This window comes from Copadichromis virginalis, linkage group LG22 (genome assembly GCF_057382275.1).
Source record: "Copadichromis virginalis isolate Kocher_CV1m ecotype Utaka linkage group LG22, C_Virginalis_male_GT1.1, whole genome shotgun sequence".
NCBI lineage: Eukaryota > Metazoa > Chordata > Actinopteri > Cichliformes > Cichlidae > Copadichromis > Copadichromis virginalis.
Window position 1 is genome coordinate 9068678 of NC_140638.1, and position 19002 is coordinate 9087679.

At 38.4% G+C, this 19002-nt stretch overlaps 1 protein-coding gene across 1 annotated transcript; it reads right to left on the reverse strand.

The window, feature by feature from the left end:
* Positions 1-2903: 2903 nt before the first annotated feature.
* Positions 2904-18330, reverse strand: LOC146682686 (sodium/hydrogen exchanger 3-like). The gene is made up of 16 exons (XM_085446128.1): positions 17942-18330; positions 15384-15686; positions 12842-13002; positions 10860-10938; positions 10492-10669; positions 10152-10372; positions 9858-10060; positions 9659-9748; positions 9508-9578; positions 9296-9425; positions 9045-9190; positions 8649-8769; positions 7455-7625; positions 5361-5415; positions 5196-5279; positions 2904-4665 (listed from the first exon to the last, which is right to left on the reverse strand). The coding sequence occupies exons 1-16, from the start codon at positions 18201-18203 to the stop codon at positions 4394-4396; spliced, it is 2547 nt and encodes an 848-aa protein (XP_085302254.1). The 5' UTR covers positions 18204-18330; the 3' UTR covers positions 2904-4393.
* Positions 18331-19002: the final 672 nt, after the last annotated feature.

The following is a 19002-nucleotide window of genomic DNA, read 5'->3' on the forward strand; positions in this document are numbered from 1 at the left end:
AGTGAATGGCTATACATTAGTTAAATTCTATCAAACACTAGGCTCTAAAAGAAAACAGATCAACAACACTGACCCTAACAGACAGTGGTGTGCATATCCACAGTGTAGCATTTAAAAAAATAAATTGACTGAAGAAAAGAAGCCTTCTCGTGCCCGTATTACCTCAGAAGGGCTTTCTACTGTCGCGCTTCACTACGTTGTCTGCGACTTTGTGTCCTCAGTCCTGACACAGTCTGTGGTCAGCAGTGACTTCAGAAAGGCTAGAAATCCTGGACTGAGCCTTTTATATGTATACTACTCCTCTTTGAGTAAGGTCATGTATGAGTGTGCGGTTGAAGAATTAAAGAAGGAGTAAAGGATGTCATTCAGTGACATTTTAAACATTCACTGGTCATTGCTGCGTTTGTAGTTTCCAGTCCATTTGTTCCAGTTTGTCATGGTATTGTTAGGGTTGTTGAATGAATACGTTTAGTTTAGGAACATTTCCACCAACCTTAGTAATGATTGACAGGTTGATTATCTTGTAAATAAATTGACCTGTTTATGACTCGGGATACTGTAGCTTATACCTGGGAGTACTTGACTCCCAGGTATAACTCTCAAACGCACACCTTAAGGCAGATAATGTGTAAGCTGGAGAAGAAAAGGCGTTTCACATATTTAGAAGATCATCATTTATCCTGGAGAAATAGTTTGGTACTTAAAAAGCCTTCTTTAATGCTAGTACATCTTACTGTTCATCACTGATTGAAGAAAGTAAGAACAAGGTTTCTCTTCAGCGCTGTAGCCAGGCTGACAAAAAGTCAGAGTACTGTTGAGCCCATCATTCCTTTAACGTTAACTGGTAATGACTTCATGAACTTCTTCACAAATAAAAATTTAACTAGTAGAAATAATTAGTCATAATCATCTCACAGATGTAAAATTATCTACAGCTACTTTCAGCACCAGTAATCTTTCTGAGTTAACTCCAGTAATTTCTCCAAACCATCAACGTGTCTTTTAGACCCCATTTCTACAAGACTGCTGAAAGAAGTTCTACCATTAATTAATGCTTCAGTCTTAAATATGATCAACCTATCTCTAATAATCGACTATGTACCACAGGGCTTCAAGCTGGTGTAGTTAAACGTCTTAGCTGTCTTAGCTAATTATTGCCCAATCTCCAAACTTCCTTTCAGCTCAAAAATCCTTGAAAGAGTAGTTGTCAAACATCTGCAGAGGAATGGCTTATTTGAAGAGTTTCAGTCAGGTTTCAGAGCTCATCACAGCACAGAAACAGCTTTAGTGAAGGTTACAAATGCTCTTCTTATGGCCTCTGAGAGTGGACTCATCTCTGTGCTTGTCCTGCTAGACCTCAGTGCAGCGTTCGATACTGTCGACCATAATATTCTATTAGCACGATTAAAGCAATCCTGTAGGTATTACAGGTACTGTGCTGCAGTGGTTTGTATCATATCAATCTAACAGACTCCAATTTGTTCATGTAAATGAAGAGTTCTCTTCACACACTAAGGTTAATTATAGAGTTTCACAGGCTTCAGTGCTAGGACCAATTCTGTTTACATTATAGATGCTTCCCTTAAGCAGTATCGTTAGAAGGCATAACATACATTTTCACTGCTATGCAGATGACACCCAACTTTCTACCAAATCTATCCATGAAGTCAGATATAGCACGCCAATTAGTTAAACTGCAGGAATGTCTTAAAGACGTGAAGACCTGGATGTACCTCCAACTTTCTGCTTCTAAATTCAGATCAAATTGAGATTGTTGTACTTGGCCCTAAAATTCCTAGAAATATGGTATCTAACCAGATTCTTACTCTGATACTTACCCAGGAACAACATCTGAGGTCTCTGTCCAGAAGCGCATGTGAGTGTGTCAAGAGCATTTACTTCAGGTTCTAAAGTCTCCCCCACCCCCCCAAATAAAACCACAGAACCCCCCAAAATCCTAAAAAGATTTTTTAAAAAGCGGTATCGCTATGCTAAGAATCTGAACTGTGCTATGAATCTTGAGATGAGTGCATTGAATCTGTGCAAATGTTTAAATAGTTCCCACTGCAGTGTGTTTGCCTCACAGTTAGATCTAAAGAAATGTTCTAAGGCTGACATGGAAATCAAAATCAAAGCCATATTTCTTGTTTGCACGTATGCAAGTGCTACATCCATATATGGTTAACATACATCAAATGCAGTAAGTATATACATGCTTCATATAAATATAGTCTACAACTTTCTTCTTATCTTTAGCCCACATAATTAAACATGCAATAAAACATGTGAATTTTGATTGTATATACTGTATAGCCTATATAATAAGTATGTAGCCCAATAAGTACAAAATCCAGAAAGCTACTCAAAATGGGATGGTTCATTTACAAACACAATTCTAACTTAAGTTTCAAACTTTTTTTTATTAGAAATGTTAAAATTGTTTCATGCTTAAATTTAAACAAAATGACAGAAATCTGCACTTTCATGAACACACTTTTGACCAAAAATTTAAACCTAATTTTTCATATTTTACTTGGTTAACCCTCTAAGGCCCACAATTTAAATTCAAATTCAAATTCAAATTTTATTTGTCACGTACACAGTCATACACAGTACGATATGTAGTGAAATGCTTGGACAACTGCTCGTGACCTAAAGAAAACAAAAAAAGGAAAAGGCTATGAATAAGATAGGAAATAAATATGAAAAATTAAAAAGGGTAAATAATTGGCCATTTTTGATTACTTTTGATTTGACCTTTATATTTACCTAGATTAGCCTTGCTTGGTATCGTCCTTTTCAGCACAATTTCACATGTTGAAATTTATAGTTATTTTTTTTTATTGACATACTGTATTAACACAGTTTATCTGAAATCACACAAAAAAAACAAACATAAAATCCTAGTAGGAAAATCTTATATAATTTTTAATGTAATAACCACAAATATTTTTAGTGAATTATTTTCATAACTTGAAATGCAAATATAAACTTTAAAATGTTTTGTGCAAATTTTTTAAACAATAAAGTTGTACCTAAAAATGCAGCCAATGCCTCAGGTGTTTTTGTACAACCATTCAAAAATACTACTAAAATTGAAATTACAAAGCAATCAGGTGTCTGAATAAGAAGCCACACACAACACACAAAACAACAACTACACTACACTGAGTACACAAGACAAGACAACGCACGAACTACACACTCCAAACACGCTAAACGTCACAAATCTCTCACATCTCATAACTCACTTTTTCTCACTGCAATCACTCCCCAAACGTTCCCCTCTTACTTAACAACCAAATAAAAAAACAAAAACAAAAAAATACCAATAACCCCAGAGGGTTAAGAACACTCACCTTCACTCCAATTCCAGAGTGTAACAATCCATGTCCATGGTGTTCATTCAAAATGTGCTCTGGCACAATCATAGGTTGATTGCTACTGACAACAAGAATTAAAGCTGGGCACCACTATGGGATGAACCATTTTTTAAGGGTGAAGTGTGTGTGGGGTGGGGGTTGGCAGTAACACTATGCAATAAATTCAGTTTTAGAATTCATATTCAGTTTATATTCAGCTGTGCTCAAAGTGTTAATGCTAGCTTTTTTTTTTTTTTTTATAAACAAAACCATCGCATGCAAAACTAGGGCTGCACTATAGGGATGGCAAGAGATTATTTTTATTTTTAAAAAATAAAAATAATAAAAAGTATTTTATTTGACCCCATGCCCCCTTGTAGATCCACCCATGTGTGAAAGTTGATGCCACATACTGTGGAACCATCCTTACGCCTACTCGAAAGCTTACAAAGATCCTGCGTGATGAATGGAAGATGTGAACATCCATGTGCATCATTGACCTATGCAGGATTTTATTATGCTAGTAATAGTATGTCTCACATTGACAGGGAAAATAGTGCCCCCTGGTGGTGAAAGCTTTCGTTGTATTGTGCAAAACTATTTTAAATCACTCTATTTAAACCCTGTTGTTATTATTGCTATATAGAGAAAATCCACATCATTTGAAAAGTTTTGGCATCATATTAAGATATTTTTAAAAATCCTTAAATAATGGTTTTCAATGGCAGATTCACTACAAACCACAGATTATATGAGGGTGTTCAACATATCTTTTATGTTGAACATGAAGGATTTGTTTCAGTGCAGTTTTTCTTTGTCAAGTGAAGGCTGAACCTAAAAACAGCAGGGGTTGTTTGAAGAGCACAGAGGTTTGAAACTGTGTATGTTCTGTGTAGAAACACAGAAGCTAAACACAGCTACGGAAAAGAAAACATTTCCTTGTCAATATGAGAGTAGATGTCTGAGGTTTGTTTTATGTCTTTGTCCCAGGTTCAAGTGAGACAGAACAGGGTGTTGGGATTGGGATCCAGTTACATGTGGCTACTGGGAGGTGAAGGAGGAGGATGTGTTGGTGGCAGCGGCAATTGATCATTGTTCATCTGCTTTGTGTCAGTGGAGCGAGTGCTGACACGAAGAAGCCCCAGGTGGCGCATTTCCATCGGTGATGTGGGCGGGCTTGCCTGGGCTCGCAGTGACGGAGCCACCATGCTGCTGTCGAGCTCACCCTCTGCCAGCCAAGGAGGGATCTGCAATGACTCCGTGGGGTACAAATCTGACACAAAGGCTGAGTTCTCAATCCCACCTTGATGAAAGAAAAAAACTGAATTAGTACCTCAGGGTTCAATATTGGAGACATTGCTGTTCTCTGCATTATTATTATTATTTTTATACAAGTGACACTATTATTGGCTGCTCCTTTTTATTAATGCACCTGAGCAGTACTTCATATTTTATTAGATTACCTCTGTTCTCTAGATGCTAAATCTATATAACTCTTTATGTCTGCAGATTTTCATTGTGCTTGGTCCTTCTTGTCTGTGTACATAAATCAAACTCAACACGACTCAGTGCTGTCAAAATGTTTTATAAGTGTTCGCTTGCAGAGTGAGAACAGAATTAGGCAATTCTATAATAATCCTATGATAATGCGTTGTTTTCACACATGTACTTCACCTTTTTTAAATGTATTGCATATGTACTGTCTATTTAGTTCCCTCTGTTATATGTTGTAATCTTTGTGTTTATAGTAAAAGCATTTTCTGCTCTTAATTATTTCTGAAAAATATGTTTTCTCTCATTTTCATACGGGATGTAGAAAGTGGATTATTTTACCTCCTGGTTTGGAATCTCTCATGGGGAAAGAAGGGTATGGCAAGTCATAGCCAGAGGCGCTATCTCCCTCTGAGAACCCAAAATCTATAAATGAAAATGAGAAAATTTGTTTTAAATCTATAAAACAACAACAACAACAACAACAACAAAAGCAGACGTACAAACCTTCATCACCCGAATAGGAGAGTTTAGTCTGGCTTATTGACTTTCCTTTTGGCATCTGTAAGAGGAGGAAGAGTCATTTGATCACACGCTATGTTTCAAAAAACATGGAAGGTGAAGTAAAAAAAGAGACAAGACCAATGGCCTTCAACTATGCTACCAATGTTGCTGTTACATATTTTGTCTAGCAGAGGGCACTCTGCAACTTCCCTGATGGCAACAAGCATGTTTGCAACACTACAAACAACAACCAGCTGAATTGAGGAAATAATTAGACATCACAAATGTATCATGTCTACTAGTGTTTCATGTATCTGAAAAGAAAAAGGTATAAAGGAATATTTAACTTTTTAAAAATATCTGTGTAGGTATCGGTCTTAAAGTTCTATATGAGCTCTGGTAATAAACCAATATGATACATTTATTACACAATACTTTAAATATATTTGAATATTGTTCTCTGCAGCAGTATGAAGCAGAGATTGGCACTGTTATGGTCGGTGATGAGCACAGTTGCCTCCCAGCAAGAAGGTCCTCTCAAGACATTCTGTTGGTAGGGTTAGGTTAACTCTATTTTGCCCATAGGTGTGAATATGAGTGGGAATAGTTTTGTGTCTCTGCGTGTTAGCTCTGCGACAGACTGACGACCTGTCCAGTCCTACAGTAGCTGAGATAGGCTTCAAGCCCCCCGTTACCCTGACAAGGACAAGAGGAAGAGATTGGATGGAATCATTCAGCCCTGCATAACATGATAAAAAACAGAAGCACTTAAATATCAATTTATGTCTGCTAAAATGGTATAATCCCAGTAAAAAAACAGCAACGCCTTGATTTTATTCACAATAAATCAGAAATAATTTGCCATTTTAAGAACAATATTAGCTCATGTTGAATTGGATGACAGCAACACAAAAAGACTTGGAGCAGGACAATTAAAAGCTGGAAAACTATAAAAACAATAAGAAAAGCTTGGAGGAACATTTTTCAGCTTTTTAGGTTAAGTGGCATCAGGTCAGTAATGACTGGAAGGAAAAAGAGCACCTTAAATAAGTCTCAGTGTCTCAGAAGCAAAGATGGGCACAAATCTGCAAAAATCTGGGTCTACAAATTATGCGATAACTTCACACTAATTCCTAGGTCCTTAATGTAAAATTGTGAAGACACTGAATATCTCAGCATCTATAGTACATAATATCAACAAGAAATGTAAAGGATCTGCAAAAGGGGCAATGTTAAAAATCAATATTGGATTTAGGTAATTTTCTGGCTCTCAGGCAGCGCGGCATTAAAAACACAATTCTGCCATGGAAATCACTGCATGGGCTCATTAACAAGTTAATCAAGTTAATCAACAAATGCAGGTCAGAGCTCTGTCCTCCAAAGAAGAAGCCATTTGTGAACATGATCCGGACACTTCTATCTTCTTTGGGCCAAAGTGTCATGGTCCTGAGTTTTGGACTGACCAGACAACATATTTTTCAGGGAATGTCGGGAAGTTTATGGGCTGTTCTGTGTGCTGGCACACAGTGGTAAACATGGAGATGTCCTAACTCTTTTGAGATGTATTGCTGCCATCAAATTCAAAATAAATATCTTTCTTAAAAATTGACATCTTCTGAGTTTAATTTCTCAGTTTAAACATATGATATGTTTTATGATTCTATTTTGCTCTATTTTGAATCAAATATAGATTTGTGAGATGTACAAATCATTGGAATTTTGTAGTAATTATATATATAATAATAATATATTTTAAACAACTTCCTTTTTTTTGGAATTGAAACTGTACCAAACAGACAAAAGAAAAATTTTAAAAAAAGATTGATTTTACTTAAATTTTACTTCAAGAAGCAAAATCCAATATTTTTGTCCACTTTCACACATGGAAGAGAGTTTATGAATATTATTTCAAGGAAGTTTAATAAAGGCTCAATAGGGAATTATTTACTATTTTGTACAACAAAAAACAGAACTGAAAATAAAGAATCAGTAAGGGCCGTATTTGCAAAAGACACTTTTCTTCTTCACTGAACCTCACAAAGACATAATCAGCTCTTTGCTCTTTGTGGTAAACTCATTCCCTCTCTTTCTCTTTACCTTCTGCTGGTGTTCCTTCTTTGTGTGCTTGATGACCGTCTTTGGTGAAACGCCCGTCTTTGCAGGCTGGAATGACTCCATTCGGTTCTTCATGGTTCTCTTGAAGATCTCCTGGACTTCTTTCTCATCTTTGTTGATTATGAATTTGCTGCGACTGAACCTGTGGCGATGCTATGAACAAGAAAAGAAAACTCACTGATAAAAACAAACCATGAAGACCATGAAGTCAAGCTCAGCCACAGTCCAGGCAATTCAGCTGGTCTCAGTGCTGATATACAAATATACAAATTCTACAAATATAAATCTCAGGCAGCTGGATTTGAGGTGCATGAAACTGCTCACAGTTGCATCTGTAACTGCTGTGCCTGACTTGATCATTTGCATCTGTTGATGCTGATTCCTGGAAATATCTTTCTACCGTGGTCCTGACTGATATATATATATTTTTTATTCGTTTTATTAGTGTCACCTTTAAGGAGAACAGTAGAATAACCTTTCATATCTTTTCACGGGAATTGAGTGACTGGCATGAGCAGGACATAAGAAAAGTGTTACATATGCATTTTTTGTTTTGATTTTACTTTGATTTTGTGTGTGTGTGTGTGTGTGTGTGTGTGTGTGTGTGTGTGTGTGCATGTGTATGTGTGTGTACATGTATGTGCGAGCATCTATGTGTGTGTGTGTGTGTGCATACATGTGCGAGCATCTGTGTGTGTGTGTGTGTGTGAATGTGTATGTGTGTGTGCATGTATGTGCAAGCATCTGTGTGTGTGTGTGCATGTGCAAGAATGTGTGTGTGCACGTGTGTGTGTGTTTGTGTTAGGGTGTGCATTTGTGTGACCTCCTGCACACAAAAAGGATCATCTACCCTGTATATGGCTTAACCCCTCCAATGGTCTCAACATACACAAACACAGGTGAGGTCAAAAAGGCAGGAAGTAAAACATCCTCACTAAATAAGAAACAGAACGCTAACCGTAGGATGTGCCCATAATAAAACACTACAGCCTCCCCCACCAACAGGCTGGGGAGGTCAGAAACAAAGGAATGTCTTTGATCATGGTGCTTGAACTAAGACTTACAAATTTAAGTAACACAATGACAACATTTAACATTTTGTCTCCAATGAAATGAAAGTGCAGCACTAAGCTGCTTTAGTAAGCCCTCCATGTGATGACTGAATGTGCTCATTACCTGCTTCCTGCTCTTGTAAAGATGCTGATCCAGAAGGTTGTGAGCGTTAACTGCCTCAGCTTCGTTCTTAGCCTTCATGGCGTGCTCGTGCATTTCCACGCTTACTGATGGAATAGGGTCTCTAGTACAGAGGAAGACAATCGTGTCAGTGATTTAAAGTAATACTAGAATATTAAAAGGGCTATGTTCCCTCTGGTTTATATTTTAAAATATGGTTGTGAAATGAGCTGTTTTCAGGCACTGAATAGTTGCAGTGCTCCTAGTTAGCTAGTTAGATTTTTCTTCAAATTAAAATAATTTTTTGTGGCCTCTGATTCATCACCACCCAATTATATAATGGCTTGTAAGTCTGCTTTTAGCTCTCCTCTTATTATCAGAAAAATCCAGATTGCTTACCTCGTAGTGGGCTTTGCACAGTGACCATTTGACATGTTCGCCCTCATGCCAGGCATGTCCTCTGAGTGTTCACTTTCAAACTTTTTCCTGAAATCAATAGCAACACTTTCTTTACGGATAAATTCCAGTGAGCCTCTACGCTCGCCCTGCAACAGAAGAAGACAGAGCTTTCTTTACATGCGGCAAACTTATTAGTTTTCCAAAATGAGCATTTCAGCAAAATATACTTAAAATGTACAAATGATGCTCACTTCAGTCACATATTCCATAGCATCCTTGAGGTTCAGCTGATGGAAGACATCAAAGACTTGGTCTTGTTTCTTCCTTGCAGACGGCTTCATCAAAATCCTCGACATCCACTTCTCCTCAAAATACTTCCACCTTAGCAAAAAGAAAACAGATCACTGTAGCCTATTTTAAAATGAAAAGGCATTTTGAATTTATGTATCAAGTCTTTTCATACTTGCTCCTCTGACAGTTGTGTCCTATTTGTCCTGATATGTCTTCTATGGCGACCAGAGTGTGATTAAACATCTAAAGAAAGGAGAAGGACTCTAATAACTGGACAGAAAATGGTTGTGTAGGTGAAACATGAGATGTTTTTTAAGATTTACCTTGTTTGTCATTTTTTCTAGGAGTGTGAGCTCTTTCACTTCAGCTCTCTTTACTTTCAGCCACGTGACCAGAGGTTTCATCGTCATTCCCTGCAACAATGTGAAGCAGTAATGTGCAAACCTTTAGCTCTAATGCGGACTGTGTAAGAAGAAAGAAAATAATGTATACATTTAATAACAAAAACCAAACTTTCACTACCTGCCAGATGACAGTGAAGTAAACCACAATGAGTGTAGTGCAGACCATCAGGTTTTTCTCTTTTATCTTGTTTTCATCCAGCATCACAGCCAGGCCATACGCAACAGCCCCTCGTAGGCCACCGTAGCTCATAATCACCTGATCTATGAATTCCAGCGGGACCAGCCTGTACCTGTTAAGGATCCAGGTGAGGAAAAACACACCTGCAGTACAAACACAGAAAATTTCTTTGTATAACACACAAACCTTTAAATCACAATGTGTGCATGTGATAGCAAAAGGACCAAATCTCACCAATGAATCTATACACAAAGACGAAGAAGACTGTGAGGAGGATGAAGCCCGTGTTCCAAACCCAGATAACCTTATCGATGGCCGAGATACCGAGGAAAACAAAGATGATGGTTTCTGATCCGTTGGCGAAAACCTTCATGGCATATTTGACAGTTTGGACTGAATGCTCATGCATGTTTGCTCTGACGTACTTCTGACATAACACACCGCAGAATGTAGTCCTACAGAAGGAAACACAAATATAAATTGTGTGCATCTAAATATGTTTACTACATTTTTACATATAGAAAATGGATAAGACACAACAAAATAAATGATATTTCAATTGTGAAATACTCACGAAAGGATAGCAGACAGAGAAAGCATCTCAGCAGTCAGGTAGGAAAGGTATCCCATGACAAAGATGAAGCCTGGCTCGATGATCTTGACATTTTTTGTGCATCTGGTCAGAAGTGAAATTAGTAGGCCGAATGCTATGCCCACAAGGGAACCACCAAATGCAACCACAAAGAAGGAAACTGTGGAGAGAGAGTCCCAAAAAGTAAATTCTGTTCATCTGGACAAATCATTTTCAGTGGAAGAAATGTTTTGTGATTCACGCAAGTGACTTCATCACTCAGCCCTAGTTTATAAGGTTGTGGAAACATGCAGTCAGCTGCATGCACTGATAAATTCTCTATTAACAGCTTAATAAATGTCATGTCTTACCTATTCCTTTAGCAATTTCTGCAGCATCAATTTGGGATCCTCCCAGTGACACAAATGCATCAAACACATTGAAGAGCACCTAAGAGATGAAAGAAAAATTGGATGGAAGAAAAATTAATGACTGGTCATCTGGTAAAAATGTTTTCCAGACTTGTCCATTCTAGCTTGTACCATTCAACAGGAGAAAAACTTCTATCACATTCTCAACATGGCAACGCCTTATGATTTAGGTGAGGGTGCTGAGCATGCGGGAGTTTGTAGAGTGGTGTAACAGCTCCAAACTTGAACTGAACGTGAGCAAAACCAAAGAGATGGTGGTGACCATCTCCAGTAGGCAGAGGGATCTGGCTGCTTCAGTCACCACCACCATCCATGGGAAGCCAGTGGAGGTAGTTGAGGTATACAAATACCTGGGAACCATCTCTGACAACCTCCTGAAATTCTCTGCCAACACAGAGGTGCCACCAATGGCTATATGTCTGTGAAGGTTCTCAGTCGCTTTTCTTTGCAAGCTCCTTTGACTACCAATGGCTATACCTCCTTAGGAAACTCAACTACTTTGGAGTCAGCACACCCATCATGATGACTTTTTACTATGCCTTCCTGGAAGGCATCATGACCTTCTCCATCTCCTGCTGGCTCCACTCCCTCAGCCTTCAGAACAGGAACAGACTGCAGCACACTGCATCAGTGTGCTCTAAAATCATTGGCCTGCCTGTCAGAACTGTTGAACAGGTTTTTCAGCCAACAGGCCCTTAGACAGGCAGCCAAAATTATTAATGACCCCTCTCACATTCTTCACGCCGCATTTCAACGGCTCCCTCTCTGGGCGGCGCCTCCACTGCATTTTCTGCAGCAGGAGAAAATGCAGCGAGCCACCTTTGTCTGAAAGCCACTCTGCTTTTTAACTCCAGCCAATAAGCCCATTTCCCACACCATAAACATAAACTACTCTACACTCTTTTTATACTGCCGACAGTTTATTCACTTTTAGTCACCTACAGTTTTTTATTCACTTATTCAGTGACTTTAATTTTAAAACTGTGTATATACTGTGTATTTTAAGTATTTTTTTTCTCATTCGTTTTGCCTGTTTACGCCCCGTCCTTGTTTTTAACATCATGCTGCTCTGTTGTATCTTAATTGCCCCTTGGGGATAAATTAAGTCTCTCTGATTCTGATTCTGATTTTTCCAAGAGTTCAGTAACAACTCAACCAAGAGGTCACAAAAGAACCCAGAACAACATCCAAATAACTGCAGGCCTAACTTGCCTCAGTCCTGGTCAGAGTTCATGACTCCATCATAAGTTAGACACTGGGCAGAAATGGCCTGCATGGCAGAGCAAACACTTTTTCACACCACTGTACATAAATAATTCTGTCTTCTTCTTAGTCCTTGTCAGACTGTCTCTTTACTCCCAGTGTGTTCCCTAGTGTTACTCCAGCTGCTTTTGTTAATGTTATGTTGTTGCTGGACATTTTAACCAATAAAGGTGTATTTTCTGTTTATTTCTTCTTTTTCTGCATATCTGCATCTTGGTCTTCAACTTAACACTCCAAATGGGTCTGCAAGCGCTGCAAACTCATGACACCTCTGGTTTGAGTCACCTAATTTTGAGACTATTAAGGACCAGATATTATTTACTATGTCCTGATACGTAAAAGAGCTTTTTTCTTTTCACCACGACTGTACATTTACAGAGACGAAGGAAGGAGGAAAGAATTCAGCTGGTCAGATTTTGTTTCACTGTCCTTATGCAGTACAACATGCTATAGTTACATAAATGCATTTTGTTACCAAACTGACCTTTCATAGTTTCCTTTTACAAATTGCACATTGCATGTGCAATTTGTAAAACTCTTACACTAGAGGGCCCAAGTGTTTACTTACTCTACTACATTGCTATGATGGGTGTCTCAGCAAACTCACAAACTGTTATGCTACTTAAGTAACGCTAAACAAAGCAATGATGCATACGAACCACTGTTACACCATCGTTGAGCAGCGACTCTCCAAACACTATGATAAAGAGGACGTCGTTAACGTGGACCTGCTCAAACACAGCGATGACGGCCACGGGGTCCACAGCAGCCATCAGACTGCCAAAAAGAAGGTACTGCAGCAGACTGATGTCCAGGTCACCTGTACAGATACAAAGAGCAGGAAATATATTCAGTTTTGCTCAATTGTACTGTAACTATGATCAATCTGGCACTTTGCTGCAAACTGAAATGCTGGAATGAAATGCTGTGTCATTTGGTAAAACATTCTCATTTATTGGTAGGAAAAGTCCATGTCAAATCTCTCTCCAGTCTCATCCAGTGCACTGGTTTGGCAGTGGTCAGACTCAGTATTCTTCACCCAAAGGTTTAAGGCAGGGGTCCCCAATCCCAGTCCATGAGGGCCGGTGTCCCTGCAGGTTTTAGATCTCACCCTGGGTCCACAAACCTGAATCACGTGATTAGTTCATTACCAGGCCTCTGGAGAACTTGAAGACATGTTGAGAAGGCAATTTATCCTTTTAAATCAGCTGTGATGGATCAAGGACACATCTAAAACCTGCAGGGACACCGGCCCTCGTGGACTTGGATTGGGGGCTCCTGGTATAAAGTCTCAGACAAACCTGGAGCTGTAATGAACTAAAAATCCACTTAAATCTTATTTTCATTTGTCTGCATTTTGATGAAGTGTTAAAAGGAAGTCAAATTAGCTGTTAGTGATGTCGATGTTTAATGTATCCAAACAAAGAGTAAAAGGAATGTTTTAAAGGATTGGTTTTATACTAAAGAAAACTCTTCTCAGGCAGCTTTCCTGAGTCACCACGGATGTAGAAATATCATTTGTGTGACGTGTCTTTGTTTCCAGAACAAATTTCAAGGCAAAAAAACAAAGCCAAGGCTGAAGTACTACAAACTGCAGTTCCTCTAGTGGCCACTTGATGCTCGTTCCAAAGGCAAATTAATCTCTATAGACTCCCACTTAGAGCATTAAAAGTGCCATGATCCAGTGAGTGTTGGTCTTCCTGGAGTAGTTTTCCACTTCTCTCCCGAGATCCTGACTCCACTCATGCTGGCTCATTGACCGCAATCAGTGCACAGTATTTAAGACCAACTCTGACCTGCACTCTCCACCAGATCATCAGCTAAAACCTTGTGTGACCTCTCGGTCTTTGTGTTTTCAGCTTAGGCCTTGGATCAACATTTACTCGTCTCAGGCAAGAACCAGAAAAACCAGAAAAAATTTATTTCCCATCACATAAAAAGAAACAAGAAAACAAAAATATTCAGAAATGATAAAAAAACAAAAAATCACTAGAAGAAGCCTACGTGTCCCACCAAGATCAGGAAACATTGAACAAAATACGCAAAACAAAACTAGATTTAAATGAGATGATTGATTAAAAAAAATTCTTAGTACAAAGACTACGCTTACAAAATTATGAACATGGTAATAAATCCGGTCAATTTCTGGCAAACCAGCTAAAAATAAATTAAGAAAAAACAACTATATGTGCTGTTCAAGATTCATCTAGGAACACAATATGTGACCCGAAACAAATAAACAACATTTTCAGGGATTTCTATAAGACGTTGTATTCACCACAAATAAACCCATCTAAAAAGGAAATTGATCAGTTTTTGGACAACATAACTCTTCCAAAATTATTAGACACTCAAGCAATGGCACTGGATTCGCCACTGACATCAGGTGAACTCCAGGAAGCCCTGATAAGCATGCCCAATAATAAGGCTCCAGGTCCAGATGGCTTTCCTGCAGAATTTTACAAAGAATTCTGGACGATTTTAGCACCAGTTTTTTACAGAACGTCGTTGGAAATCAAAGAAGACGGCAGATTTCCATCAAATATGAATTCTGCAAACATTAATCTCTTGCTAAAACCAGGAAAAGACCCTTTATTTCCCTCAAGCTATCGTCCAATATCCCTTATAAATGTAGACCTTAAAATAATCTGCAAAGCTCTCTCAAAGAGACTAGAGAAAATAACCCCCCTCTTAATTCATCCTGACCAAACTGGTTTCATAAAAGGTAGGCACTCATCAACAAACGCACATAGATTATTTAATTTAATAGACTACTCATACAGTAAAAACATCAAAACTACAATATTTTCTTTAGATGCAGAAAAAGCATTTGACAGAGTTAACTGGAAATTTCTTGACCTTTTTTTTTTTTACCTTTGACCTGTCTCTGCTTCCCCCACCAAGATCCCAATTCCAGCCAGCATAGTGTCCTCTCACACTTCATGTTATTTGCAACCTTCCCTTAGTCTCACAGTTCATGTTCATAGTCCCTGCTCAGTTCACAACCTTAGCTCTGTTCACCTTGTGCATCACGCCATTGTTAGATAAAGTTCTTTTGTTTATCACTTTCTCGAGTCTCAGGTTGAATCTGCGTTTGAGTCCATCTCTCGTCTCGGGCCGCTGAGCTTTGACATCACTTCCTCTATGTGAGCCGTGGTAGCAGGTTTGCTGAAATGAAACAAAATAAAAATCCTCTCTTACCCATGAATCCTCCCATGTGACACCCCCACAGCGACAGCCCCAAACTGGCAGCATTCCAGCAGGTCCCAATAACAGCATAGACCAAGATGGCACCCAGGTTGGTGAAGAACAGTTTGTTTGGCATGTGGTAGCCTGCGTCCAGAATGACTTGAGGCAACAGGAAATAGAAGAAGACTGTCGGGGTCAGCCTGAAGGTCTGCATCTTGTCTGCACCCCAAATCATGCCACCCAAAACAAAACCGAAGCAGATGAGCAGGACGCTCTCGGGTATGACGTTGGTGACATGGTGGTTGGACTCAATGACTGAGAGGAGAAAAAAAAGATCAAGACAAGAACCATTAATCAATACTATCAACCTTTGTAACAACCTTTGATTTTAAGCCAGTCTGCTTGTAGTCAGGTAGGAGCTGGCAAACATTCAAACCTTCACTGCACTTTAAGTAAAACCATATACATAAAACTCCATTTGATCATTTGCAACTGTTGCAATATTTTATTTATATTTAGGGACTGTGGACAGATATATAGCAGGTAAGATAAGTCACCAGTTTTCTAAGCAAATATATTTCTAAAGGTGCTATTGAAATGATATTCTCACCAGATCTTGGTAACAACCCATCCAATTCACATATGCAATGAAATAAAACTATAGATGTTCAGAAATTAAGTCATGTGTAATAATGAGGAATGACATGGGGGGGAAATAATTGAAGAGGTGGAGAATGTGAGTTCCAATAAGCCATGAAAAGTCATGTCACCAGCTGTAATTTATCAGTAATTACAATATAAGCAATATAATATCACCTTATTCAGTCCTACCTGATGGCTTAATAAAAATTGTCTCATTAGGTCAACAATGTTAAGTTATAACATTTTGCTAACTGTCAAAGATGTGCCTTAATGCAGATTAGTCATAAGCTGGAGAGGAAATGGCGTATCACTAATTTTGAAGATCATCATTTAGCCTCTAAAAAGTGTTTGCGACTGCTGGGAAGCTGGAACATCTTCATCAATCATGTTCATCACTGATTAAAGAAATTAAGAAAAACCCTACGTTTCTCTTTAGCCTTGTTTCCAGGCGAACAAAAAGTAAGAACTCTGTTGAACAAGCCATTCATTTAATGTTAACTGGTACTGACTAGTGCTGTCAGCGTTAATCTCGTTAAAATGATGTTAACGCCATAACTGCATTAACGCGGCAAATCTCCATTAGCGAGTTAGCGCAGTGTGCGGGGCTGCACGGCGTAAAAGCGTTAGAGCGGTTTTAACGAGATTAACGCTGACAGCACTGGTACTGACTTCATGAATTTCTTCACGAATGAAAATTTAACCATTAAAGAAAAATTACTCATAATCATTTCACAGATGTAACCACTTTCTGTACCACTGATATTCATTTAGTCTTTTTCTCAAATTGATCTTTCTGAGTTAACTTAACTTATTGCTTCCTCCAAACTATCAACATGTCTTTTAGACCCCATTCCTATAAGACTGCTCAAAGAAGTCCTACCATTAATTAATATTTCAATCCTGATTATGATCAACATGCTTCCTTTAGGCAATATCATTAAAAGGCATACCTTACATTGTCCCTGCTATGCACATGAAACACAACTTTATCTATCCATAAAGCCAGATAACACAAACTGCAGAAAGGTCTTAAAGATAAAGACTTGGTTGACCTCCAATTTTCTGCTTCTAAATTCAAAGAAAAATTCGGTTATTGTACTTGGCCATAAAATCATAGAAATATGGTATCTAACCAGATGCTTACTCTGGATGACATTAGCTTGGCCACCAAACTTGGGGTAATTTTTAACATTCTGTCTCACAGTGACGCTGAAAAACTAGTTCATGCATTTATTACTTCCAGGCTAGACTACTGTAATTCATTATTATCTGGATGTCCTAAAAACTCCCTGAAAAGCCTTCAGTTAATCCAAAATGCTGCAGCAAGAATACTGACAGGGACTAGAAAGAGAGAGCATATTTCTCCTGTTTTGGCTTCTCTTGATTGGCTCCCTGTTAAATCCAGAATTGAATTCAAAAACCTGCTCCTCACTTACAAAGTCTTAAATAATCAGGCCCCGTCTTATCTTAATAACTTTATAGTACCATATAACCCCATTAGAACACTCTGCTCTCAGACAGTGGGCTTACTTGTGGTTCCTAGATTATTTAAAAATAGAATGGGAGGGAGAGCCTGTAGCAAACCATGTCTGCTTTTAAGATTAGGCTTAAAACTTTCCGTTTTGCTAAGCATACTGTTAGGCCTGGATCAGATGACCCTGAATCCTCCCTTGTGATATAAGATTTGGCCCTATTTGAATATAAGTGAACTTACACACTCTTTTTTTATAACTATTTTTATTTATTTTGTGAGCACTTCCTTGAGAAATAATTAAAACAATTAAGAAATTGACCCAGTGACAAAAATAGATGATCAGAATAACCCTAAACTACATACATATTTAAAAATTACAAAATTTCTTGGGTGCAGAGGAGTTTATAATGCCGGAAGAAGAGCACTTCCATCAATTTGGCTTTGCAAGACTTACTGAGTTTGCAGAGCCAGGCAACCAGGATCCACAGGGCCACCAGGTACTGTGTGGTGACGTGATGCCACTTCCAGGTCACAATAGGCAGTGTAGTGATGGGCACCGCTCCATGACCACCCTCTTCAGTTGCGTTAGAGTTTGAGCCCGTCCCAGTGTCTGTTTGAGAATTTCGGGGTTCTGCTTCTTCACTAGCCAGGCTCAAGCCTCCACACGCCATCAGCAGCATGCACAGAATAAGTGTAAATTGCCAAGAAGTTGCCATTCTTGGATACAATGCCTTAAAAATTGTAATCAAACTGTTATTTAGACCGTTAATACAAATGCTCAGGTCAGCCTCAGACTGTAGCTTAAAGTCTCATTCCCTTTGCTGTGCCTTCTTCTCACTCAGATCACTCTCATTGTCCTCCAACATCTACTTTCTGGATAAGGATACAGCTTTTCACAGCAGGTGAAGCTCAGCCCATTATGATGTTGGTCTTTCTCCTCCCACTCGTGTACCCAGACCAGTAAGTGTGGCCACATCATTCAGTGGTATAATTAAAGTCCGTGAATCCCTTTATTACCAAGTTTTCACTAATATTTAAATTCTCTGATGGAGTTGATTAAAATATTTTTGGAAGAAACATCTTATTTACAAACTTATGAAGCTCTTTTTAATCCTATTGTAAATAACACATGTTAATATGAGCTTGTTTGAAGCATGTGTATGTGAACTTATCAATTCAAAAGAAAGAAAATACTGTAACTTTGGCCACCAAACATATTTTCTTTCCTAGGTTCACACTTAGTATGGTGTTATGACAGGAACATTTACAACAATGAGTCCCAAAAATGTCTGTTCCTTTAAGACTATTCATAAAAACTATAATAGCTATATTATCACTACTTCTTGTGTTGATCTTTTTATCAACCTAAGTTGTTATGGACATTACAGTTTTTGAACATGCGTTTGTACTTTATGCCCTGTATGTGTCAATATTCTGACTTTATATGCTTTGAATTCGGGTTATAAAAGGGATCATTTCAGGATTATTTTGACTATAAGCAATAATCGGATAAAA